Here is a 27,776-nt window from a genome sequence, read left to right on the forward strand (position 1 = left end):
ATTGCAAACCCTAACTGAGATATCGTCTTTTTATGGCACCACCTCTGTGGAGGCATTTCAAGCTCGGCTCTCTCTCGTTAAGCCGATTTGTCACACCTACTTACATTTTTGCTTTACTATGCGTATCCTGGATGGAACAATAATGTTCTCTCCCCCGAATTAAATAGTGATTTTCATATTCAGTGTTTGCCTTCCAGCCGTAAGATTAAGAAACATATTCAATTATTATTGATGCCCCTCTCCCGTACACGCCTTTGTACCTTTGTACTTTGTACCAAATTGTACTAAAAACCAACATACTTAAATCAATTTGACCAAAACCGTGTTCATCCTGAAACAGCACCCAGGGACTTAAAATCCAACTTCGTAACTATCCCTTCATCTTGTACGAGGTCGATTAAGTCTTAGGCCCGTTTCAGACGGGACACCGGTGTCGCGCTCGTATATAATATAGGAGGCATTTGTATTCGAATAAAGGTGCCTTTGTACTATGTTTATGAACGCCCCAGAGCTAATGAGTCAACGCATTATTTCGCGTTATAAATTAGAACATAAAACTGGCTGCGGTAATAAAAACAAGTGTATCGGCGGCTTGAAAATGTAGCGGCCGACGGAAAAGTGTACCGGACACGCATTGACTCATTAGCTCTGGGGCGTTCAAAAACATAATACAAAGACCCCTTTATTCGAATACAAAGGCCTCCTTATTATATACGAGCGCGACACCGGTGTCCCGTCTGAAAGGGCCCTTACTCCGAATGTCAGTTTCTTTAGACGTGTGACTCTTCCATCCTGTGTACATGACCCAGCCGTCCAAGATAAGTGACCCAATTTGATTGATGTACTGTACAAAGCGTACACCTCGTTATTGTATTTCCGTTTCTAAGCAGTCTATGCATCATAGATGCGTCTGAAAATGCCACAAAGCACGCTCTACCCAAATGAGACTTATACTTTTATATATTTTTGATCATACACAAGGTTTCCAAACAATACGTTATGACAACTGGTCGAATTAGCATTTTGTGCAAGATGCATTTCTAGTGTCTTTTCAATGCTTTGGAACCTAGCACCTTTATTAGACGCTTCTCATGTTTTCATGCTTTCATCCGGCATTCATGGTGGGCGGTAGGGGTTTTAAAAACATTTTCATTATGTTTAAACATCAAACATATCCGTTCATCAATAAATATAATAATTCGAGCTGTAAACATGATCAAATCCAATTTTACAAAAATGATAGAATGTTTCGTCAGCTTTGCCAGGACAATAATGAAGATTTTATTCCGTTACTTTTGCACACAGAAGTTCGGTGGCTGTCAAAGCGTACATCTTTCGCTCGTTTTGTAGTATTATAAATGATAGTGTCATACAATTTTTGGAAAATAACAATGAGACCAATCTGTGCCAACAGTTAAAACCAGTAAAGAATGATGCCTTTTATTTGGCATTGGCACATATTTTCAATTATAAAGTAAAGTTATTTCCCTACTTTATAAATCACCATTTGGTACTGTGGAACCGGTGGGCGGTTAGAAAATTTTACTACTACCAGCGATACAAAACTGGACGGTCGGTATAAAAAGGTTGACTACCCTTGTTGTAGACCCTATCAAAAGCGCTGACATGCGTCTTGAAAGTATGACTGCTGGTTCTCAAGAAGCAAGCATATATTTGGCTGAGTCCTAATGTGCTGGTATTTTCTTCAAGATCCAAAAAATATTCTTCTCTCGCGGCATTTTCGTCCCGTCACAGAACAGACTATTCCGGGCTATATTATATTCAATGCCATTATATAATAATATTTTTATTATTTCATTTATAATCCTAAAAAGATCAGGTGGACCTCCACCTTATGTTAGTAACCTGGTCAACCTATTAGGTCCATACTCGGGGTCATTGACAAAAACACATGTGATTTTTTTCGCCAGACTCGGTAATCAAAACGGGCACCCTGACATAACACACCGACATGTTGCTCGCTCGGCCATCTTACAATAAATTAATACCTACTTTATTATAATTAAAATTTACACATAATAATGTACATTATGTCACAATTATAGGCTATAATATTATAATATTAATATTACTCCCAGAGTCAAGAATATTATATTATAATACAAATAAATTATAAGTATTTAGGTATTATCCATTACAAATTATTCAGTAAAACGTCAATTACATTGAGCTTCTTTACGAGGTGTTTGTTGGCGAATTTAAAAGTGGGCGATTCAGCTACTGCGATTTGATGATTACACAATATAAAACTTTCCATTCGCTGAGAAGCCACAAGCCAGCGACTATTTTGACAGAACGTAGTTCGTTTTTTTACCGGGAGGTTGCTACTGCGCTCTACTGCGCAGACGCAGTAGGCCCACACGCCGGCGCGTAGATTGTAAAGTTGACCGGCTTTTAACTTTTCTCGGTAGAGTGTTTACAACCTGCTTATTAGCTTGTTCGATGATTACACTGGGCGACTTTACAGGCAGATTGTAAATTCGCCAATAAACAGCTCGTAAAGAAGCTCAATGTAATTGAGGCTTAAGTATTAATTTGGTGTTCGTGAATTGATATTATTATCACTATCAGTTTTAAAATTAACATACCTACCCATCTTTCAAATATATTGTTGCAAATTTATTTAAATTGTTTTTATTTCTAAGTACGAAGGTATTAATCACAGAACAGTTCCCATTCAAGTTCCCTGGTATTAATACATGTGCCGCATTTACACACGCACTTTTAGTGGCGCAAGTCTGACGACAGTTGAATTTTACAGTAATACAAATTTGTACCTATATAAAATGCTTGTTTATTTTTCCAGCCTAAATTTTCCATAACACGCGAATTTGATGAAGTTTCATCGGTTGAGAAGATAATCGATCATTCAGAATTTAAAAAATATACAAGGTCCTATATAATCTAAAAAAATAAATATTGCGTGAAAATAACATTCCTCTTAGAAGCAAGCTTTCAGGCAATCGCATTAGATGAATTCAAGAAAATAATGTTTTGAATTTTTTCAAGCGGCTTTTTTTATATAATATTCACTTTTTACTCGTTACAACGTTACATGTAAATTGTACTTATTACATTTCACCGTATCACAGTTTACCGAGAGCTATCGTGCGATAATGAGATGGCCGTAAGTATATCATTGAGATCAAAAAATCGCGCGTTGTATCATCAATCATTCATTGCAAACAGTAATGTTCAAATTGTATTCGATTTAATAATAATACTTAAAAATTCATATTGACTACATAACTTGATATTCACGAGTTATTACTGTATTCAGAATTACGTCATATAAATACGATATATATATCATATTTCCTATTTTCTTACCAATACTATTTTCTTCTGTGTATCCTTGTATTCCGATTGTTTTTATTATTAAGTGTTTTATTTAGATATGAATTCAATCTCAATGCTATACGGCCATCGGTTTCCGATACAATATCTCACGTTAAACTATGATACGTATAACTGCATATGTGCAATTGTTTAAACACGATTTTTTATCCTTATAAAAACAGACAGATGTCTGCAGTGTTTCTTAACCGGTGGTCCTTAGAATTTTTCTTCTGGTCCGCGAATTTTTAACGTCCAATTGCATATTCTAAAAATTCCAATAAAGCCTTCAAAACCCGTGCACCTACAAGTGTTTACAAACACAAAGCACAAGTACATTGTGTTTTTATTCTTAAAATAGATTAATGGTTTTACGTGACGAAATCAACGTGATCGGACGTCATTATACGTTAACTACCATATAAATAAAATAGTGGTCGGCAAAACGTTTCTCTTATTTTTAATGGTCCACTTGTGTAAAAAGGTTGAGAAACACTTACGTAATCATCGTATATACCTCTTGGCATAACGAGGGCTAAACTTTAGAGCACCTCTTATATTATTAGAAAAATAATTTTACCGAGCGAGAATCGAACCCACTTTCATCGAATTCCAGCCAACGTTCTAAACCAATTAAACTATCCGTGCCATATGCGATACCTACCCAATAACGACAAATTATTATTTTGGACGATTGGCTTTTGTGGTTTGAATTGCTCACATATTGTACCTAATTCCATGTGTAGATTTTTTATAAAAATAAATCTAGATTTCAATAATATCAACAAATATTTATTATAAAAAACATATTTTGTATAAAGAGTGTACCTACTTAAGATTATTCGAATAAATCTTATATGTTATGTTAACACTCTGTTTACTTAAAACAATATTTAATTTTTACTACCGCGCTAGTTAGCATGTCGCCAGCAAATATACATGTGTAAACCATTAACCATTGCAAATTAGGGTTTAATTTATCGATTTTTTTCAGTTGCATTTCGTCACCCGTCTTGGAGGGACGTTGTTTTGAAAATAATAAATTCATTGTTGAGTTTCGTGCAGTGTAACATTATTATATTTTTGCAATGGCCTCTTTGGGACCTGCCTGTGTCATCGATTTGGGAAGCGGGTTAGTCATCATTTTTTATATAATTTCATATGCATTTTATAAATCCATAAAAAATATATGGCAAATATATTATTATAATTTACTGCGATGTGTATATTACAGTGTTCCATTGTTTGTCGCCAAAATACAACACGCGGTCAGAGAAATAATAGGTAAGTACGAGTATTTCGATGTAATGTAAATATTTCCAGGTATGTATTCTTAAATTTTTTCGAAACGAAATCTAAAATATCCATTTGAATTAAAGTCCAGACCTTTTTTTAGTTCTTTCGACCAATCTAACCCTACTTTAACTTATTAGTATTTTGACTTTCTACCTACACTGTTAATTCCTTTTTGATATTGTATTACGCGTCAAAAATTGCAGTACAGGCATCTAATATAATAGTACGCCGATTATGAAAATAAATACTATACAATAATTAATATTGGTCGGTATGCAGGTAAGCTAAAAAAAATCTCACTACTTTGATTCTGAACGGAATTTTTAAAATATTCGTGCCCGAAAAATTTAAGAATTACATAGGTACTCACTCGGATTTGTTTTATATAATCATCTATCCAGAGTCCACGTACCTACTACAGTACCTAGGTACTACATGTTGTTCAATTACTATAATTTCTCGTACCGCGTACTATATAATTAATTAAATTTGGTGACTAAAAGATTTGTGAAAGTGATAATATTTATATCTTAAGTATAGATTGTTTTGAATTCGGAACCACTACCTACTGAGTATTCAACATCTAGGTAGGTGAAGCATCAATTACATTGAGCTTCTTTACGAGCTGTTTGTTGGCGAATTTATAATCTGCCTGTAAAGTCGCCCAGTGTAACTATAGCCTCAATTACATTGAGCTTCTTTACGAGCTGTTTGTTGGCAAATTTATAATCTGCCTGTAAAGTCGCCCAGTGTAATCATCGAACATGTTAGCTTGTTCGATGATTACACTGGGCGACTTTACAGGCAGATTATAAATTTGCCAACACACAGCTCGTAAATAAGCTCAATGTAATTGAGGCTTATCGAAATGTTAGCTTGTTCGATGATTACACTGGGCGACTTTACAGGCAGATTATAAATTCGCCAACAAACAGCTCGTAAAGAAGCTCAATGTAATTGACGCATAACAATAATAAAAAAAGTGTACACCACGTGCGCATCTATTCTATACACAAGACTGCTGTCGGCCGCTGCGGCAGCTAGGTATCTAGGGTAGCTTTGTATCGAATTAGTATTAACACTTATTGAAACAATTACAATAAGTGCTATGTTTTAACAGCACCTCTTTTGGCTGTCGTAAATTTTAGAGCGAGATAGACAGTGTTGACTGTTTAAACGGCTAGCTTATTGTAATTGTTACAATAAGTGCTAATAGTTCGATACAAAAATGAAAAATTACCCTCGATTGCTGCCGATAGTGGTCTTATAGTAGTCTTGTGTACCTATATGTTACACCGAATGTGCGAAATTAACTATTACATGAAATGGGCAAAATTTTGGCTAATTCATGTAATAGTCAAGCCTGTTGCCTTATTCATGAATTAGGTAAATTTTCTGCTGAGTACATGAATTCGCCAAAGTATGGAATTCTTGAACTGTCAACATGACAGAAGAAAAAGTAAATTTAATGCGGATGGTTTTATTAGTTATTATCGGACATAATATAATATTATTAGGTTAGGTTTTGTAATTCTGAATTAAATTATTCAACTGAATGTCCATTTTGAGGTTAGCTATCAAGTGTCAACAAACTATTACAAACATTCAATCGACCATTGCACGTTTGATACCCAAGCACGAATCAAATCGCGAAAATACTTTTCAATAAAATTCTTCCGTTATCATATTATAGTTCTAGATTTTTTTGCGCATAGTAAATGAATATGAACGTCATTGTAGTTATTGATTGGTACAGTGCTCGAAATGGAAAATTTCACGAACAGGAACGCTCAATAATTTTTCAAAAATGTGCAATATTAGATATAATATCTGTAATATAAAAAAATATCTTAGTTTTACATAATGTGCTTTATAAAACATTTTCATCATCACCTTCGCCAGAATCAGTTGTTTGTAACATAAAAAATATATCATAATATAAGTTTACGAAATCGTTTACTAAAAAATACATCATTCATAATAATAATAATTATATAAATATGTATACCTAAATGTAAGTATATGAATCTAATTGGAGTAGGAAACATAAAAATATATGAAATAATGGACAAACCAATACAATTGTCCATTTGTTTCGTCAATAGTTTGAATAAAAACATGTAACTAAGTGTAAATGGAAACATGAGTGAAGATACCTTATCGTTATTGATTTTTCGGTTTTCACCACGTGTACTTCTTCCTTCTTTCCTCGATATCATATAATATCTCTTGATAATGGCCTCTGCAACAAGCCCGAAATGTCGAGCAAAGAATGAAGAATTACACACGGTGAAAACCCAATAATCAATTACGATGACAAACAACCGTGAAAGTCTCAAACAGACGATAAGTACATTGGTTAAATCAAGTTACATGCTACTTTATTTAAAGCTAGTACCTACCTAAATTGGAAACATTTTGATTAAACTATTTTTTAATCACATCAAAATCCATCATGTACGAAAAAGCAGGAGCATGGTTCATAATAAATTAATTTAATAAAATTACGTACTTAATGAATACACAAGTTTTAAGAATGTAGCATTTATTATTAAATATGCATAATTTTAAAGAACCTCAGACTTGTAGATATTAGAAAAAAATATTAAAATATTTTCACCATGTGGGCATGTGGGATAATGTATTCTAATAGGTTTCTGATGTTGTTGAAACTATTAATTATTATGTAAGTAAATTCCCATTGGATCCTCTATGATTTTATTTAAATGTATGCTACCTCTTTTATTTCGTCAACATCTATCGCATGAGTTTTCGCAATGTATTATTTGCTCAATGCAATCTATATGTTATGTATTATATAATATATGGGTGCATATGAGGTGCTGACGGCTATCATAGTACATACTACTATGTTTGTGGTTTCCATAGTATGCGACAAGTTTCTCCAATCACAAGACAAACAATAATTCAAAACACCAACAAAAACTCACAATCAAGACACAATAATTATTATAGGACCTACTTGATTTAGGTGGGTATGTACTTTTTTATAATTATTATGGTTTTATAAATAAATACTACGACGATGTAAATGACCACGACCTCTTGATAGTCGAGGTTTGCTGTTTAAACTAATATTTTGTAAGAAAATTTATTCTTTCAAATCCCTCAAATCAAAAATTACATGTGCTATTAGTTATTGTTCATAAAACCTTTTTTTGAGACAAAAAAACTACTACTTGACGTAACATTTTTGTGGATTTGAAAGCAATAAATCTTCACCGACAATATTGTTTTCAATGCACAATAGGTAGGATTCATTGTATTATTATTGAATAGTAAACAGCTTTGCTACGTAGAAGTTTTGTGAAACAAAAAATATGAACTAAGTAGGTACCTACCTACCTATATTGATTTATTTCAAAGGACCGTATTACTATGGTTATTTTAATATCCTCAACAATATATTTTTTCCATTATCTCTATTTTCTGTATAACATGAAGGGTAGGTAAAGAGTTTAGGTAGGTACCTACCTACGAGTATTTTTTCACTGCGAAGTATTTCTGCCGAACTAAAAGCGAAATAAAAAATAAGAGTACCTAGCTCACTATACCGATGGGAAGACACCTCGTTGGTTGCATACAATCTAATATCAACGTCGACTAATGAACGGCCTCGATTGTCTTATGATGTATTGTCAAAACTATGAATGCGTCAAGCCTACCTAGTACCTATGTAAAGTTAGCTATCCTATATCCTATATTTTACGCAATCGTCAATCGGACAGTTATGGTTTTGTTTCTCCCATTCATTTCTCTCCCGTTTCATTCCATAAAATATTGTGACTTCCACTCCCGTATTGATTACAAATTTAATGTACTCAAAATCATAACTGTTTGGGAACCCGCGATTTATACTATTACCCAAGTCAACAAGGCCCTGTGGTTCATACCAAAGTGTCGAAAATCCAAGCCTTGGTAGATACCTACATAGTGGTGGTTTATTTATTCATAAAACATTAATTAACAAATGAATTATTTTTCACAATACCTATGTAGATATTTCATGTGTTTTAATTGAAAATCAAAAAAAGGTACGTAATAAATTAACGTTATTATCGAAATTAGTAGTAGGTAAACTTGTTGAATAGCACTAAAGAATAGAATAATTTATACTATTACCTCATATTGTCTCAAAGAAAACGGAAGAGAACAATACAGACATGTGAGGGTGCTTTCTTCAATAAAAACTGTATTTTTTTTATCAGACATGGGTTGTCTAGAAATGCATTGTTAGGAAAAAAATATACCTAGATGCATTTCTAAGAAGAAATTCGGCTTACTGTGGCACCCATTTGTATCGACATGTACGAATTATTAAAAATCAGGGGTAGTGAACAAGTAAAATCATTGTTTAATAAAAAGATATTTTAAAAAAAATATATTTATATACCAATTCATATTCCTCAATTTCAACACAATCTGAGCCGGAACGCCATATTAAATATTCTGATGCGGCTCGAGAATTTTACGAGACATCTCGCTATCAGGATTCCACGAGAAGGAACGGTAGATTCGAGGATTCCACGAGACGGAACGGAATTATCAAGGAATTCACGAACCGGAACGGTGCTCCGGGGCGTTCTGCTCCATTCCGAGCGCTGGATTGGTATATTTTTATAATATTATAATCAATGAAATTTGACACATTTGTTTAGTTTGATTAGTTGCAAAAAACACCACCGGAGCGCGATCATCTATTTTGACCATAGATAATATATGTACATTTTGACCAATGCACGAGCATTATTTGATACATTAAGTTTAGTTGCAAAAAATACCACCGTAGCGCTACTATCTAATTTATCCAATATATGAACTAGGCAGAAAAATTACTGCCGAATTCACGCACTCTTCAGATATTTTGTCTTATTCATGAATAAGGCAACGGGCTTGCATTTTTCATGATTTAGGCAAAATTTTGCCCATTTCATGTAATATTCAATTTCGCACATTCGGCGTAATATATATAATAAATGCGCTGAAGCACTCGACCACTCGATGTTTCTCAAACTATTTCATATTACTTATTGCACTCCAAAATATTACAAATTTATGATCGTCCAAAAAGTTTGGTTTCGATTGACCAGCTACCTACTTAATTATTTATTCATCATTATTTTTTTTTATTACCTTCTATAATAGTAACTAAATTTTTATTTCAGCCACAAATAATAATATAAATTAAAATAAAATTTACATAAATAGGTACCTACTTAATTTAAGCCTACAAAAACAATTCCAATTAAAGCGATCACATTGCAATAATATTATTTGAACATAATTATTAACAAGTTAATAAAATGGTAGGTTTGAAAAGATAACCTACCTTGTTCGGCAACATTTTTGTTCACGAGGCCCAAATTTAATGAAATACCAAATTTAATACTTTTGTATGCGGCATTTATATAGATGTACTATTAAATTCTAATTGATTTAAGTTTTGTGCTCTGTACCCTTGGTCGATGATATTAATAATAAGTAAGTATATTATTATTATATTGGAACAACTAAACTTTAAAATTGGGGAGATTGCGATTTGTTTTACTATGTTAAATTACATAAGGAAAATGTAATAATTGTTGTTACCGTTATTGTCTGACTGCTCTTACATAAAGCCAGTTGCATCGTTTTCTCTCGCTCGGCGTCGTTCCAACAACGTCATATTTTCTGTAAAAAATATCAAACTTCACGCTTAGGTACGTACTATGAGCGTAATGCAGAAACATTTGACATAACTAAAATTTCCTTAGCAGAAAACACTATGCAGAAACATTGTCCTTAGTTAAGATGAAAATAATACCATATTTAAAAATTATCTTTCCTATAGTTTAGGTAAATTATTTTATAATTGTTAAACGATGACAAAAATATGACAACTGCATTTTATAAATGCAATAACTATAAATACATATTAATATTTAATTATAATACTCTTATGTTTCCGTTATAAGTCATTATACGTGATTCCACAGGCACCACAAGATTTTTTTTTAACATGGTAACACTAGCGTCAAGTGTCCTTTTATCATCTGGCATCTTGTATTTCTTGTATTATAAAGTAAAATAATATTCTGCAAGTACATGCCAAACGAATTAACACTATCAATATCCATATTGAGATACATTGTTAAATGAATTTGAGTGTATGGACTGTGTTATAGACATGCGAATTTATTTTGACAGCAGCTGTCAGTGGTAAATGGTAAAACAGAAGGGGGCGTGTTCATAACAAAAGTAGTTTATGGTTAAGGATTCCTTAACTCTATACTCAGGATTAAGCTGGAATATTTTTTTGTCAGTTACAAATGGCTTAAAAATAGTTTTGAATGATTTTGATATGAAATATTTTTTTGGGATTTATGATACTTGGCCAGTTCGTGTAGTAAGAGTATGCAATAAGTCTAATACCATCAAAATGTCACGGGAGGTTTTGGAAAAAAAATAGTTATGTTCCATCATCATCATCATGCGCCGGAGTAGATCCGCTGCTGGACGAAGACCTCCCCTAGCTTTCTCCACTCTTCTCGGTCCCTAGTACTGTGTATACTCAGTGCTCTGACGTGTAGGTATATACACGCATAACTAAGATAGTTGTGTAATTATTGCCATCTAGCAAAGTAGACTTAACCCATAACTATAAGCCTATAAACCAGTTAAATTCCATTATTTTTTCAGATACACCAAGCTTGGGTTCGCAGGCAACAGAGAACCTCAAATGATAATCCCCACGACTGTGACTTCGAAGACATCATCAGGCGTCGGAGACCAGGGATCGAATTGGATCACCAAAGGAATCAACGATCTGGGTTTCAGTATTGGCGACGAAGCGGTATCGTCAGGATTGTCTCTCAAGGTACGGTGCACGTCATGTTAATTTGTTTTAAACTCTTTACGAAAAATAGGTAAGGATTTTTATTATCGTTAGGTACAAGTTTGTAATAAATTATGTTGTATTGAACGAGGTTTGTTAATATTATTTATTTTTAAACTCGAGTCTGTGACGTCATATCCCCCGCTTAGAAACATAGAAGGTATTTTACTTTTTTTATAAATATTAGTGAGTAATTTGGTTACTTCTTGGTCATTGAATTCACAGCATTTCATGATAGGTTCCAACTTGCGCTGGACAAAAAATACTCAGTAATTGTTTTAAATTTGTGCTTGATTCAATACAAGCTAGGGTGAGTGGCTAACAATCAGTCCCACATCCGAAGTATGAATGCTCATATTATGCCATGATAATTTACTATATTTTAATTAGGTGATTTTCTATTTAATCGACGATTTTGAAGTAAATTTTTCTTCTATTTATGTTTTACATAATATGTTTATATCATACTGAAAGTCGAAAAAACAAGAATAATTAAATTATCTGCAAGTGATTTTGCGTTGCATTTTTATTTGTAACAAGCTTCACACTTGTCATCTGCGATTTAGTTTACATATTGATATAAGATGAACTGAGATAAAAAAAAACGCCTTGCATTAGTATTACAAGCATAGAAAAAGTTTTTCTTATACAATAATACATATTATATACATACTTAAAATAAACAATCAGATAAAATCCCAAATAACAAGTACATAAGTAATCGAAGTTTGACGCCCTGGACGATGGGCCACCGATGGCTGAGCGGCTTACGCGTCGGGTTATAATGTCGTGGGTGTCAGGATCGAATCCTGGGTCTAGCAAATACACATATTATTGTTTTTCAATTTGTGTTTGGAATCAGAGTATGAACTTAATAGGTTGAGCAAGTGGCTAACATCCTTTTCTCATAAAAACAAAAATCTGTCAATACAATCCTCTACCCTGTGGAGCAGTGATGCCAACCGTACTATGATTATAGTACAATACTATAATTTTGATTCTGCGAAAAATGTAAAATACCATAATTTTACGCCAAATATACCAAAATACTATAATTTTAAAGGATTCAAGACGAAAAATGTTCCTGTACTATATATTTTTCCGAAATACTATATTATTTACGCCTTTGTACTATAATCAGCATACCTATAAAAAGATGGCAACACTGCTGTGGAGGCCCATGTTATGATCGTATTAGGATCGGACATGGTCAAAAGAAAAAGTACCTACCTATCGAATTAATTTTTATTTTATTTAACTACAAATAATGCATGCAATACTACCTACCTACCAATGTAATTTTAAGAGGAGCTGGAATTGGAACCGGAGTCAAACCTTGGAACTCGACCCGGGACCGTAAATCTTGAACCTGAACCGGAACCCGAACTCATTAACAATGATGAGGTTTCGGAGGTTCTATTGTTCTTATATTTTTTATTGTCTCTTACTTGATGTCAGCTATTATAAAAAATAGTACCCACCTGTTAATCTGTTGTTATTATACATTCCAACATAACGTTTTAAAAAATTGTTTTTACTAGTCAGACAGACCCTTTGAATACACGTTAAAAAATTGTTTGGCATTTTTTGAGATTTAAAATTTAAATTTTATCCATATTCTATATTTTCTATAATATACCCATATCGTTAATAGTTTTTTTTTTGTTACAGTATCCCGTTCGCAATGGGATAGTTGAGAACTGGGACTACATGGAGAAATTCATGCAGCACTGCATCTTTAAATACCTGAGGGTTGAACCCGAAGACCACTATTTCTTGATGACTGAAGCTCCGCTCAACTTTCCCGAGAACAGGGCTTATATGGCAGGTAAATATATCTATATCACAAAAATTTTCTCTCAGATAATAATTCCATTACCTGTATAACGAGAAGTTGACTGGCGTCGATACGAAAACGACATATTTAGACGTCAATTCGCGATCATTTGGTTGGTTACCTGCTAACAAACCACCTTATTGCTTTGTAGAATAAGATGGGTAAAATGACTCGAGCTAATTTAATCATTAGTCGTACATAACTTTCTCTTAAAACATTTTTCATGTTTTATTGGTATAAGGCCCGTTTTAGACGGGACACCAGTGTCGCGCTCGATATAATATAGGAGGCTTTTGTATTCGAATAAAGGGGCCTTTGTACTATGTTTATGAACGCCCCAGAGCTAATGAGTCAACGCATAATTTTGCGTTGTAAATTAGAACATAAAACTGGCTGCAGTAATAAAAACAAGTGTATTGGCGGCTTGAGAATGTACTGGACACGCGTTGACTCATTAGCTCTGGTGCGTTCATAAACATAATACAAAGGCCTCCTATATTATAGCGAGCGCGACACCGGTGTCCCATCTGAAACAGGAGTTAGATTATGTATTATTCAAAACTGAATAACACAAGACTAAAATAAAGTCACATTCTTCGAACTACAGAAACAAATCTACCGAATGTAACTTGAGCCCGTATCCGTCGCAATCTGAATGAGCAGCTCTTACCTGTAATAATTATTATTAAACATACTACATAATTTGAAAACATCTCAAGCATAAAATATACACACTAGAAAAAATCTTTTTGTAGAAAAAAATACGACACTCGACGGTACTTGAACCTGTATCCGCTGGATTCGCTCCAGTGTGCTTTTCTAATTAAGCTACAGATATGCTAGTTAATTACGACGATTTTCTTCTTCTTCTTCGATGGCGCTACAGTTCAAGTCGAGCCCTGGCCTCTTCCATCGCCTTCCTCCAGCCGGAACGGTCCTCCGCACGTCTTTTCCAGTACATGATTTTTAGCAGCTGGTTGGCATCTTTTGTATTGTTGTCACCCCATCACCCCATCGTGTGCGTGGCTTTCCCACCGGCCTTTTCCCCCTGGGTTTCCTTCGAGGATCTTCTTCGGTATCCGTGACTCAGGCATGCGCTGGACATAGTCTGCCCAGTTTAGCCTCTGAAGTTTTATGAAGGTGAAGAGTTTTGAATCTTGGTCTAAGGAAGCGATATAGTTCCGTGTTGTTTCTAATTACGATTTTAACTAGGTAGTAATTGTTTTATGAAATGCTTATGTATGTATGCTCAATATATAAATTGTTACATTCTCGAATCTTGTAAATTATTCGATGAATAAAAGAAATGGTTTATTAAATTATTAGCAAGTCTAACTACGTTATAAAAACTAAATATTGGTGTGATCCGTGACATCGGTTAGTAATTAAAGCATTTAATTGATACCTACATTGATTTAATATACAAAAACCGATAGCAAACATTGTAACGCAATTATATAAGCATTTCATGTAAGAACTGCTTGTTGAAATCGTCGTAATTAAGGAACCTGCTCATAACTTAATTGAAAAAGCTCATGCAGCGGATCATTGCCGACTCAAGTAGAAAGCCGATACATTCACAACGACTAGTCCTAATTTTTCCGCCCCTCCCGTTGTCTATGGATGACCTGTCATTGTTCTATAGAGTGCTTATACTGACGCGTCTGTCGCATTCACACAGGGAATGGTTTGATTTGGATAGATGAGTTACATGATAAATAATACACTAGCATTAACACACCTTCTACAAATGTAATGCATAGATCAATACTACATATTTTTTGGAAATCGATATTACCACCGGTTTTTGTGTGAATGACTAGTCTGACGTTGACAGGTGATGAATAACACGAATGTATATTATTTATAAATAACACTAATAGTAAAGTTCATGTATTTGATTTGAGAATTTTTTTATAATTCAATTTGAAACGAGGAAGGGCGAATCAATATGTCAAGCAATCTGGGATCTGATTTTGACAGCTGAAAAGTGGACCACTCGTTGCTTGTGCAAAAAGATATGCTCAAGATTAATCTAAAGATGGCGCTGAGCGGATACATGTTCGAGTCCCGTCGGGGTCGGATTTTTTTTTCTACAAAAAGATTTTACCCTTTGCAATTTTTGAATCATCTTATTAACAATGCTTACCTTGTTTATTTTTAGAAATCATGTTTGAATCATTTGGAGTCGGCGGACTGTACATGTGCGTACAAGCCGTGCTGGCCTTGGCCGCATCCTGGAGCTGCGCCAAGCTTCCATCCAAACTGAACACCTCAGGGACCTCTGCATCCGGAGCAGATTCTGAAGATAGCTTCAGCACAAACGAGAATACTTCACTCACCGGGCTGGTCGTTGACAGCGGTGATGGAGTCACGCACATTGTTCCAGTCGTAAGTTTGTATTGTTTTTATACTTTGTTCGCTAACCTTACCGAACAAATAATCCAGTATATCGGCTATTTTCAAAATTTGTTTACTGCTGGTTTACTGTAAAGTGTAAACCGACCAGAACCTTGTTTTATTTAGACATGAATTTTACCGACCCAAAGAGGTTGGACGGACGGTCTTTAATATACGGCCGTATATTTCCGATACAGCATTTCACGGTGAAGTGTGATACGGCGAACTGCATACGCACAAGTTTTCGGACACGAAGGAGGGAGAGCAACCGTTAACAATCCAAACATCTACGTAGGTAGGTATTACGATAATAAAGAACCGTAAAAATCTCAAACATTAGGTATATTGAATAATTAACTATAGGCGAATGTGGTAGGTATTTATGTATATCAGTGACTGATGTACATAGGTATAATATCACTGTCAGTTTTGATATTGGATATCACAGCCTACTACTGAAGTTTGATATGCCTCAGTGTTGCCATATTTTTGTAACCAAATTATAGTACGCGGTCAAGAAATTATAGTATTTCGGCAAAAACTATAGTACGCGACGTCATATGTTGAAATTGTATAGGTTTGTTGCTTCTCACAAAAAAAAACTAGCGGGTAATGAAGGCCTTTTTTACGTTTTTCGAACATTTTTTCCAGGTTCCCCAAATCTTCTTATATTGCGAAATTATAGTACTTTGCACCAATTTATAGGTAGTATGGAATTTTAGTACTTTTACCGTATTTTTTCGATATTCAAATATTTAGTATTTTGGGCGTACTATACCTGTTGTATATCGTACATAGTACGCAGACGAAAATTATAGTACAAAAATACTATAATCATAGTACGGTTGGCAACACTGAATTGCCTGCTCTACTAGTATACAATACAACAGCTAAATTATTACTTGTGGAATAGTCGAGTATCAATCAAACATTCGCTAATATAATAATTAATAATATTATGTAGGTACATGCAAAAAATGCTGAAGTGCTGTTTTGTTTGTAACCGACTTGGGCTACTAAAAGCGGCTATTAGAATCAGGAAACATACCTAACTCAGAACAATGAACACTTTTAACAAAAGTAATTCAGAGAAATATTTAGTATGATACATGATTGAATCATTCACTTATTAATTAATGTAGGAATGCATGTATATTTTAATATTAATAATTATTATAAATATAACGGCGTGGCAGTGGCGAAGGGTGGAGGTAGGCTGAAGATCCGCCATAAATAGTGCACACTAAACTTTGTCAGTCTTACGTATTTGTTTTCATTGAAATAAGCTACAATAAAATGTATAGATGATGTTAGTTAGTTTTTAAAATTCAATTAAACCCTGCGAAAACCAAGCCATAATAGATAATAGTCAATAATACTCTTATAAGTATCTATAAAATATCTAAAATTATGCAATTAAATCACACCTACATAACATTTGATATTTTATCGTGCTCTTAGAACAAATTGAAATTTTTCTCTTCAGTATCAAATTGGAAACTTTGTTTTTGTAAATTAATAAATTAATAGATAATATTAAAACAAACGTGTTATCAGAGTTAATCTATGTGAAATAGTTTTTGTTCTTTACTTGTCTGTTTAGTAAAATTGTAGCTAAAATAATAAGTACGTATGAATTTTAAAATAAAGACAATTTAATTACTTATTGTAAATTTCATAACACATTAGTCATTACCAATATTGATAATGTCCGTCAGGAATAAATCGTCTAGGGCAGGGGCGGGCAAACTTTTTGGATGGAGGGCCAAATTCAAGAATTCAAAATGAGCGGCGGGCCGCAAGTAAAATACCATTTTTAGATATACACTATTTATTATCACGAAAAATAAACATTACCAAAAAACTAATGAGAAGAATGAAAGTGTTGTACATTTTTCAACATTTTTCAAATTTAGGTGTTAATTTTGTAGTTGATATTTTCAAAACTGCTTGTAAATGGGCATCGGAGATATTTGATTGCAAATAATTTTTATTGAGGTTCATGATCGAAAATGTTTGTTCACATATATAGGTTGATCCAAAAAATAATTTTCTTGCATAATCTTTAAGTTGGTCGAATTTGTCTGAATTAAGGGCATTGTAAAATTTTGAGATTTCTTCATGACGATATAATTCTCTTAAATCAGTGTTATACTGCAGATCAATAATCTCAAGTTGTAGCTCTGTCAGTACACTATCAATATCTATTGAAAATGGATCGCGTACTATTGCTAAACATGTCTCAATTTTTCTGAAGTCACCAAATCTTTGTGAAAAATCGTCATTCAGAGCTTTGATTATTTTACCATATTCTTCAAATTTATATTCTGGTATATTCAGCAACTTCAAAGTTGGAAAGTGGTCCACGTTGTTATTTGATATTTGTCGAAGGAATAACTTGAGTTTTAATTGAAATCCATTCAAACTTTTTACCATATCATGGGCATATATTTTTTCCTTGCAACGCAGAGTTAAAAGTATTTAAATGTGTCACGATGTTCAACATAGAAAATAGTGGTTACATAGTGCGAGACGAGACGCAAGGAAGACGTACTGAGATAATATATTTAAACATCAAATTCTTCAAATTTTAATCTATTTTCAATATTTTTTTAAACATATATAAAAAAGTTATTCGTAATCAGAAGTACAATTAATGATGGCGGGCCGCAAAAAAATACCCGGCGGGCCGCAGTTTGTCCTCCCCTGGTCTAGGGTAAGTATATTATAATTATCGTATATGTTAAAAGCAAAAGGGCTTCTCTCTATCACTATGATGATGTGCACACAAAAATAATAATGATAGTTCTGAGAGGTTCCTTCTATGTTATTCGTCTTAAATAAAAAAAATCATGTTTTTTGGGAATGTGTCTGTTTTTATACTGATTTTAGGATTTTTACAGGTTTTTTTTTCAATTTCCCGATATCTCGGGAATTCTCCAGAATTCTTTTTTGGAAATCCCGAATCTCGAGAATTCAAAATTTCATCATTTCGGGAAATCCCGAATCTCGAGATTGAGATTTTTTTCGGGAAATACCCAACTCTAGTCGCATGGCGTGGCGTGTTCCCAATCTTTGCCCAACTTTATACCTAACTAAACATTTTTAAAAACTGTTTGTTATTAAAATTGTTGTTTTTGCTCACATAATAACATCAACTGGCCACTCGAAGCTCCACTTAACAGTTAACTGATACGTATATTTATTTTTGTCATAGGCTGACGGATATGTTATTGGATCGTGCATTCAGCAAATGCCTATTGCTGGAAGGAGTGTCACCTCATTCATCCAGTCCATTCTTCGCGAGAGGGAGCCATCCGTGCCCCCTGAGAGCAGTCTCCAAATAGCAAAGGCCATTAAAGAAAAGTAAGTATTGCATATTATAGTAATATTAATTGTTTATATGTTATATCTATCTATAAGTTTGATGGACAGATTGGCGTCGCAAAATCACTAACATGACTCTTCAGAATCCAGATGGAATATTAATCATTAAGACGATACATCAGTGAAACGGCAAATAATTTTCAACTATAGGCGCGGCGAAATTTTGGACTCGCTGGCATTCGGAGAAAGAACGTCGAGCTGGGAACACGTCAATTTGTTTCGTGATGGCGACGGGCGTATTAATTCTTAAATCGTGTAAAGATGACTAAAAACTTTACCCATTTACTTTAAAAAGAAAACATGTCAATGAATAGATTATTATTGTTACTAATAGAACAATTAATGGACGCATGTTGGATTTATATGACAAATTATATTTCGTTCGGCATGCGTCATTTGCACCCGCGACCCGCAATCCGCGCATCGCCTAGCCACGATCTTTCTAGACTGTGCCTCAACTGAGGTATAGCCTTAAGGCTATATACGAGTACTTAGTTGAGGCATGGTCTAAAAAGATCATGGTTAGGCGATGCGCAGATTATGAAAATGACGCATGCCGAACGAAATATAATTTGTCATAAAAATCCAACATGCGTCCATTTAATGTTATGTTTATTGTTATATTACTAACAATAATAGTATATTCATTGACATGTTTTCTTTTTTAAGTACATACGTAAAGTTTTTTAGTCATCTTTACACGATTTAAGAATATTTTCATCCGATGCCATGATAAAACAAATCGACGTGCGCACGCTTCGACTATCGGTCTCCGATTGGCGAGTCCAGGCGACGAGTGAGAAATTTCGTCGCACCTACTGTTGAAAATTATTTGCCGTTTCACTGAAGTACGCTCTTAAGTCAATCGCGAATAAGACGTCACTGTACAGGACAATTGCGGTAACCCTCACTTTTCACCATAGTGACATTTTGATTGTAATGAACTTAGGTATTTCATACCCTTACACGAACTGGCCAAGTATCATAAATCCCAAAAAAATATTTCATATCAAAATAATTCAAAACTAATTTTTAAGTCATTTGTAACTTGGCACAAAATATTCCAGCCAAATGTTGTAACCCTCTCAACGTAAGCCACAGGGCACGTACAGAGTAAGCCACATAATTTGAAATAAAATAATATACCTACTTAGGTAGGTACCTACCTATATAAAATTTTAAATAAATATTATATAAAATAATAAGTAAATCCAATGACCTACAGTTTCTTTCACTTCCTGTACAATTTGATATTTGAGTGCACGGATATCTTCTGGAACAAAGGCCCTTCAAAGCGGATACAAAAGAAGAAGAATGCTTTCATTTTCAATAATTTCAAATTCATCTCATCAAACATAAGAAATACAAAGCCCCGTGAATATTACCAATATTTAATGCGAGTTTCGTTTAAATGACGATCTCTCGTGCATATTATTATGATACATACGTAAATATTTAAAATACTATATTATTCTTTAAGACGTATTGTTATATTACTCCACACTAGAAAATTGTTCCTTCTTACAGCTACATCCAGAAGGTGGCGCATTTCCCTTTATTCTTGTAGCGCTATTAAAGTAGTCACGTTTAGGCTCAGTGCCCATTAACGCCGTCTGGTAGTTGCGTTTTTATATATAAAATATATATATGAACACCTCTTTACCCCGCGCAGGTACACTGTGCCGACTAGCTGCCATATTTCCTACGGCGGAAGGGTAGACAAGTGAGCGGGGGGTCGAACTCCGCGTTTGATGGTTCATGTTTACAGGCAGCCTTACTGTTTGTGACGCAATTTTTCATACATTTTTATTACTGTCGCAATATTGTATAGGTATACCTACGTGCTAAATTTTGTGTTAAAAATACGCACGGTTGACAGAATAGAACTGCAAAACTGCTGTAGGTAATTTATTTATTATCTAATAATACTAATCTAATGTTTTTTCAGGTATTGCTACATTTGTCCCGACATTCTAAGCGAGTTTTCTAAATATGACTCTCAGCCGGGAAAATGGTTCAAAAGACATTCTGATGCAAATGACGTTTCAACGAAGTCGTTCAGTATCGATGTGGGCTATGAGAGATTTCTTGGTGAGATTTTTTTTAGCAGTGTTACGAATCGATTGATTTCATGACCAACCATTTCGTAGCATTTTTGTATATACACACTCCACCAATTTATTTACTACAAGTAACTATAAACTATAACGTAATAAACTAATTTTCTTTCGTAGGTCCCGAAATATTCTTCGACCCTGAATTCTGCAGCCCCGATTTCACAATACCACTCAGTCAGATGGTAGATGACGTCATCCAGAACTGTCCAATCGACGTAAGGAGGGGGCTGTACCGCAACATTGTCTTATCCGGAGGATCCACGATGTTCAAAGACTTTGGTCGGAGACTGCACAGGGACGTTAGGAGGACGGTGGACACCAGACAGAAGACATCAGAAATTGTTTCCAAAATGAGAATTGTTGTAAGTTTGAAGTTGTATTCACACAGTGTTGCCATCTTTTTCTATGTTGATTATAATACAAAAGGGTAAAAATTATAGTATTTCTGAAAAAACTATAGTACAGGAACATTTTTCGTCTCAAATCCTTCAAAATTATAGTATTTTTGACATATTTGCGTAAAATTATAGTATTTTACATTTTTCGCGGATTAGAAATTCGTATTGTACCTACTATAATTATAGTACGGTTGGTAACACTGTTTTCACATAATAGTTAGTGCAAGAACGTAGTGGTCGCGCGGGGGCGGCGCGGCGCTGTCTTGCAAAACTCAAACGTATAACCGTGTTGAAAATGTTCGTAGACAGTGTCTTTTTTGGGGCATAATACACACGGTTAAACGTTTGAGTTTCGCAAGACGCCGCCGCGCCGCGCCCGCCAAATCACTACGGCCGAGCACTTGTAAATAATAATGTTTGTATCTATATTATAAAAGTTATATTTTTTTTGTCTCCAAATAACCATCACTAGAAACGTGGTAACTGGGATACAGCAGTGTTTTATTGTTGTTTAATTTAATAAAACGCAATTTTTTTTGTAGTACTTATTCCACTTTTAATCAATAAATTAGGACCGGTTTCGTCCGCCTCAGAGGGACATTTTCAACTCTGAGGTGGACGAAACCGGTTCTTATTTATTGATTAAAAGTTGAATAACTACTACAAAAAAATTGCGTTTTATTAAATTAAACAACAACACAATCCAGTTCCACCATGAATTGACAGTTAACAAAATAAAAGAAATTAACAGCAGTGTTTCTCAACCCGTGTATCACGAAATTGTAATTAGTTTTTAAGTTTATCACAAACCCAATAAGGTTTAAAAACATTGCTCTACGTCCTACGATCTACATTAATTATCACTATCTAATGCGGCTACTTTCCAATTTAGTACCCCAAGCGTACGGGAGTCTTTGCTAGTTCGATTCGCCAACGATTTTTTTTTAAATATCTTCCGCGTCCTATGCAGTGGTTTCCAAACTTTTTCGGTTCACTGCACCCTTATTTTATAAATATTCTTTTAGGCCGACCTGAAATATGAGTTTGAGTCAAAATCTCGACAGCCAAAATCCCGAACGCCGAAATCCCGAATGGCCAAAATTCCGAATGACCAAAATCCCGAAATTCGATATCTTGAAAGTTTAAATTCCGAAAACATTAAGTATGTAAAATGTATACAGTTACAATATCAAACTGGACTGATAACTATTTAAAATTATTGAAAACAAAACGTTCAATATTTATTCACATAGTCGCTTAAAAAAAATAAAAAAAATCAATATACATAGCTCAACAAAATATTAATTATTTCGTTTCTAATGAATTAAAAATTATCTATTGTATATTATACTTCTGAATTCAGATAACTACATTTAGCTGTAAAGTAAAATATTGTTTACAAATTAATTATAATCTTATTTCTGACCTATAATAAGCGGGTATTCTATATTATAAATCTTACTGAGTAGTGTTACTAATATCCTTATTAATAATGTTTAAAATAGAAAGAAAAAAAATATAGTTATGTAAATAACTAGTTAACCATGTAACTCAAGTTGACATTGTATTTTAATGAATTTGACATAATAGATATATCGCATCATATTGATTTTTGATTTATTGCTTCTCATGTTTAGCCGAAGCCCATCGACGTGCAAGTCATCTCCCATCGCATGCAGAGAATCGCAGTTTGGTTTGGAGGCAGTATGCTGGCATCATCGGTGAGCCTAAATTATTAATATTCAATTATGACAAAAAGATTATCTTACCTACCATACCTCGTTGTTTCGACTACATATTGACAGACTCACCCGCAAACACTAGATGCTCTGATGCGAATATCCAGTGACGTCCCTAGACAAAATGCCGCCCCATTTTTGTATACAATATTTTTTATTATCCGTGCTCGTGGGTTTTCTGGTCACTAAGAACGTTGAAAGGCAACGGAAGTACACTAGACATCGCGAACCCGAAAAAAAATACAGTCCTGTAAACCTTTTATTAATACATTTTGTTTCCAACAGTGAGCTGAATTTCTTAAAGGCAAGATATATTCGTTATTAAGTACTCAGTTTAGGTCGCCATTTCTATGTAGGTATACCAAATAATTATCCTTGATTTGCCGCCCTTCGAGTAACTGCCGCCCCCAAGCGACGCTCAATCTGCCTACCCCCACGGGACGTCACTGTGAATATCAAGGTTGCATCTTTGACTTGTGGCAACCAGCGGTGGGTACATTCAACTATCAGAGGTACAATGACCAAAAAGGCATCAAAACCTAATTCTAATCATATGCATATTTTTATACATTCTTAGAGCATACAAGTCATAATACTATAACGATATCACCCCTCAGTGTAATACCTCATTCTCACAATAATTAAGCTGACAGGGCTCTAGCCTGGGAACCCGGGCTCATGGGAGACCCGGCGTGGCGAGTTGATCAGATAAGTGAGACACACATCACAAATTTTCCTCAATATTAAAAAAGTCGCCTGCGGCGCTATTATTCTTTCAATCATGGTTAAATTAAAAAATATATGGTTATGTGATGCAATTTTTTATTGTGTATCGTTACTCGATAATTCCATAATTCAAGTGGTTATAGGTATTAAAAATACACTAAACACCCTTAACTTTTATCGTGAACACCATTTGGAAAACGCTACTGTAGAGCAGGGGTAGTCAACCTTTTTATACCCACCGCCCAATTTTGTATCTCTGTTAGTAGTAAAATTTTCTAACCGCCCAGCGGTTCCATAGTAATGGTGATTTATAAAGTAGGGAAGTAACTTAACTTTATAAAATTTATAGAGCAGAGTTACAGCACGACAAGTTAAAGCATATAATAATAATTACTTACCAAATACCTAGGTACTTTATGTCAGACTTTCGCTAAGTTTGGTGAAATAAATATTTATAAAACAACTTACTGTAGTTAAATTTATCTTTTTATTTATACTTTGCATACATAGAAGCATGAAGTCTGAAATTATATTTTAATTAATTAAATTATTAATAAGATCCTTGAGGCTGATGCCTCTACCGCCCACCATGAAAGCTAAAACGCCCACTAGTGGGCGGTAGAGACCAGGTTGATTACCCCTGCAGTAGAGCATCACACTGCCTTTAACCTTAGCGATAGGTAGAGGCCCCCATCAAAGATCTTAGCCTTGAGCCCCGCTTCAGGATGTGGGGGCCATGTCTATCAATGTCGCATATATACTTTTAGATATAACTCTTTTGTTTATAATGTGCGCTCTGTCCGCTCAATGCGCACTCTGTTTGCAATGTACATTAAATGTACATTGCATTTATAATTTATGACAAGTAAATGAAATCTGACGGCATCTCGTCTATTCAATTCTAAACTATCCTAAACGCCAATTTTTCGAAATACGTTTTTTTTTACATCAATCGATTCTCTATGAAATTTCCAATATTTCTGTATAAACCTAAATGCATAGGATTATTGAACATACCTACATAATTTTGAAAAACACTTCTGAGAAAATATATTATAACCAATAGAAAAATTCTTTTTGAAAAAACTAAGACACCCGGCAGGAATCCAAAAAAAACATCTCATGGGTTTACGCCCCATGCGCATTGTCCACTATGCTACTAAGTGACATACTAATTACGACAAATTTTAACTATTGGCCCTTATAATACCTGCTCATCAGCGCTCTTCCAAATCAAGCTACTACTGGCAATCGGTTTTTGTTTATTATATCAAAGTAGGTACCTACTACTTTAATTACTTACCGACGTCACGGATCTCTCCAATATTTTATGTTGTAACTTACTCGAACTTGCTAATGATTTTTAACTAACTATTTTTTTTATTCAACGAATAATTCACAAGATTTAAGAATGTACCATTCTAATTATTGAACATACATAATTTTGAAAAACACTTCTGAGAAAATATATTAATAGAAAAAAATCTTTTTAAAAACGTAAGGCACCCGGCAGGAATCGAACCAACATCTCTTGGGTTTACGCCCCGTGCGCATTGTCCACTATGTTACTAATTATGACAAATTTTAACTATTGGCCCTTATACCTGATTATCAGCGATTATTACACATATTTCATACAACACAAAACAATAATTTTATTCTCCGGGTTAAATTGAGTTAATCTAGCTTCACCATATTATAATTTTCTTTTTTGTTTTAGGCGGAATTTCAAACTGTTTGCCACACCAAAGAAGATTACATGGAAAATGGACCGAACATATTTCGCCACAATCCAGTGTTGCTTGTCAATTCTTAGCTATTGTGCTATTTAATTTAAGTGCCCTGGTAAAGCTGCGTATAGACACGATGAAACCGTCATGCAAGGTTAGTGGCTGCAGTCAGTGATTCGATCAAATGGTGCTCAACTAGTTTTTGCTCCTATTTTGTGTCTGCTCCCATTAGTGCAGTGATTAGCAATCATTCTTTTCACGAGGACCAAATTAAAAACGATAAACTTTTTGAAGAAATCTTTGCTGGAATATTGAAAATCATACTGTCGGCACGTGTGCGTCACGGACCTCAAATTGCTCATCACTACATTAGTGCTTCGACTTTCTTTATTTCACCATACTGAATTATCATCATGGAGTGTCCTCAATATTTTACAACTTGAACAATATTTTTATATGAAAACTTGTTTCTTATAAAGTGTATTATGTAGATCAACATGTTTTAATATTTAGGTTTATTATTACTGATCAATATTCTTTGATTAGGCTTTAAAGATTACAAGATTGCATTTTGTTATGTGAATATAAATGTCAAACATTGAACAAATAATATCTATGTAAAACAAACGAAGGTGGTGGTATTTTAAATGGACTGTATGGTATGGTTGGACAGCAGTAATTATGGGGTTAATTTCAATATATAATCGACGTTAAAGTTTTGTAACTTGTCCTAATCTCACCATTTGCACTGACTTGAAAGAGTTTTGTTGTATTCTGCGTCGTGAAAGACAGGTAAATCACTTACTGAATTTAATTCTAAATTAATTCAGTTTTACTTGTGAATGTTATTATTAGGGCCCGGATTTGTATGCAACAAAAAACATGATTATATGCATGCACGTATGCACTTAAAATCAATAAAATATGCACTAAAACCGAAGAAATATGCAGTTAAAAATTGACATTTTGTGTGGGAAAAAATTGTAAATACCCACTTTACCCAATATTACTGACAAAAAGTCGAATAACTAGTTAATAATTTTTCACCATAATTCGATATCAGAACAAAGAACACAAACAAAGAATATAAAGTTAATCAATTACAATTTTCAAAATAGTTTTTTCACAAGTACCTACAAATAATTGAATAATAAATGCAATGTAAACCAAACATAACTTAAAAAACAAAAACGACACACTTAAGTATTCCTAAATATTATTTTCTGTTTTTTGCCCGAAAAAAAAATATATTTTTTTTTTCAATATTATGCTCTGGCATTAAATTTTTCCGCATAGGTATCTGTCAGTATTTTGTTTATATGCGGAAAACTACCACTCAACGTCCACTTGGGCAAACTTTAAATAATAGTGCCCGAGTTGACTTCACTTTTTTCACTGATAAATCCACAGCTCGGAGATGGCATTAAAATGCAAGTGCATCTAAACTATCTTCCTTCCTAACTTAGTTATATTTCGATAAAATAATTTAAAAAAACTAAAATTATAAATTCAAAAGCTCTAAAATATGCATTTATGTATGAAATATGCACTAATGTCTCAAATATGCACAATAAAATTTTATTTTTGGATTCTGTGTCTTTCAAAACAGATTTCTGTGCAACTCTCATAACTGTGCATACACCCTAACAAAACATGCACTAGCATATAAATCCGGGCCCTAGTTATTATCATACAATCGTGAATGTTAAAATAACGTTCGGATTTAGGGATTTGGTGCAAACAGAATGTACAATTTGAAAAATGAGACAAAAGAGCGTTACATCCTTTTAGAATAGTGTTGCAGCGCTCGAAATGGAGAATTTCACGAACCGGAGCGCTCGATGATTTTACGAAAATAAATTAACATAGTTATCTATTTTTATGTGTATTTTCC

At 34.0% G+C, this 27,776-nt stretch overlaps 1 protein-coding gene across 1 annotated transcript; it reads left to right on the forward strand.

Annotated features, from left to right (window-relative positions):
- Nucleotides 1-4,349: 4,349 nt before the first annotated feature.
- Nucleotides 4,350-27,776, forward strand: LOC147073121 (actin-related protein 3-like). Its single transcript, XM_085945247.1, has 9 exons — nt 4,350-4,489; nt 11,353-11,530; nt 13,220-13,376; nt 15,550-15,776; nt 19,003-19,151; nt 21,121-21,263; nt 21,407-21,651; nt 23,325-23,408; nt 25,873-27,776. Exons 1-9 carry the CDS (start codon nt 4,446-4,448, stop codon nt 25,966-25,968), a joined length of 1,323 nt encoding a protein of 440 aa, XP_085801373.1. The 5' UTR covers nt 4,350-4,445; the 3' UTR covers nt 25,969-27,776.

The sequence above is a fragment of the Rhyacophila brunnea genome, unplaced genomic scaffold, assembly GCF_057557595.1.
Source record: "Rhyacophila brunnea isolate RB1 unplaced genomic scaffold, BYU_Rbru_1.0 scaffold_18, whole genome shotgun sequence".
NCBI classification, from domain to species: Eukaryota; Metazoa; Arthropoda; class Insecta; order Trichoptera; family Rhyacophilidae; genus Rhyacophila; species Rhyacophila brunnea.

Excerpts from the sequence above, each read along its gene's own strand:
- LOC147073121 (XM_085945247.1), top strand. The coding sequence starts at position 4,446 with ATGGCCTCTTTGGGACCTGCCTGTGTCATCGATTTGGGAAGCGG. Across the intron at positions 13,377-15,549 it reads GAACAGGGCTTATATGGCAG|AAATCATGTTTGAATCATTT; the intron begins GTAAATATATCT and ends GTTTATTTTTAG. Across the intron at positions 19,152-21,120 it reads GCAAAGGCCATTAAAGAAAA|GTATTGCTACATTTGTCCCG; the intron begins GTAAGTATTGCA and ends ATGTTTTTTCAG.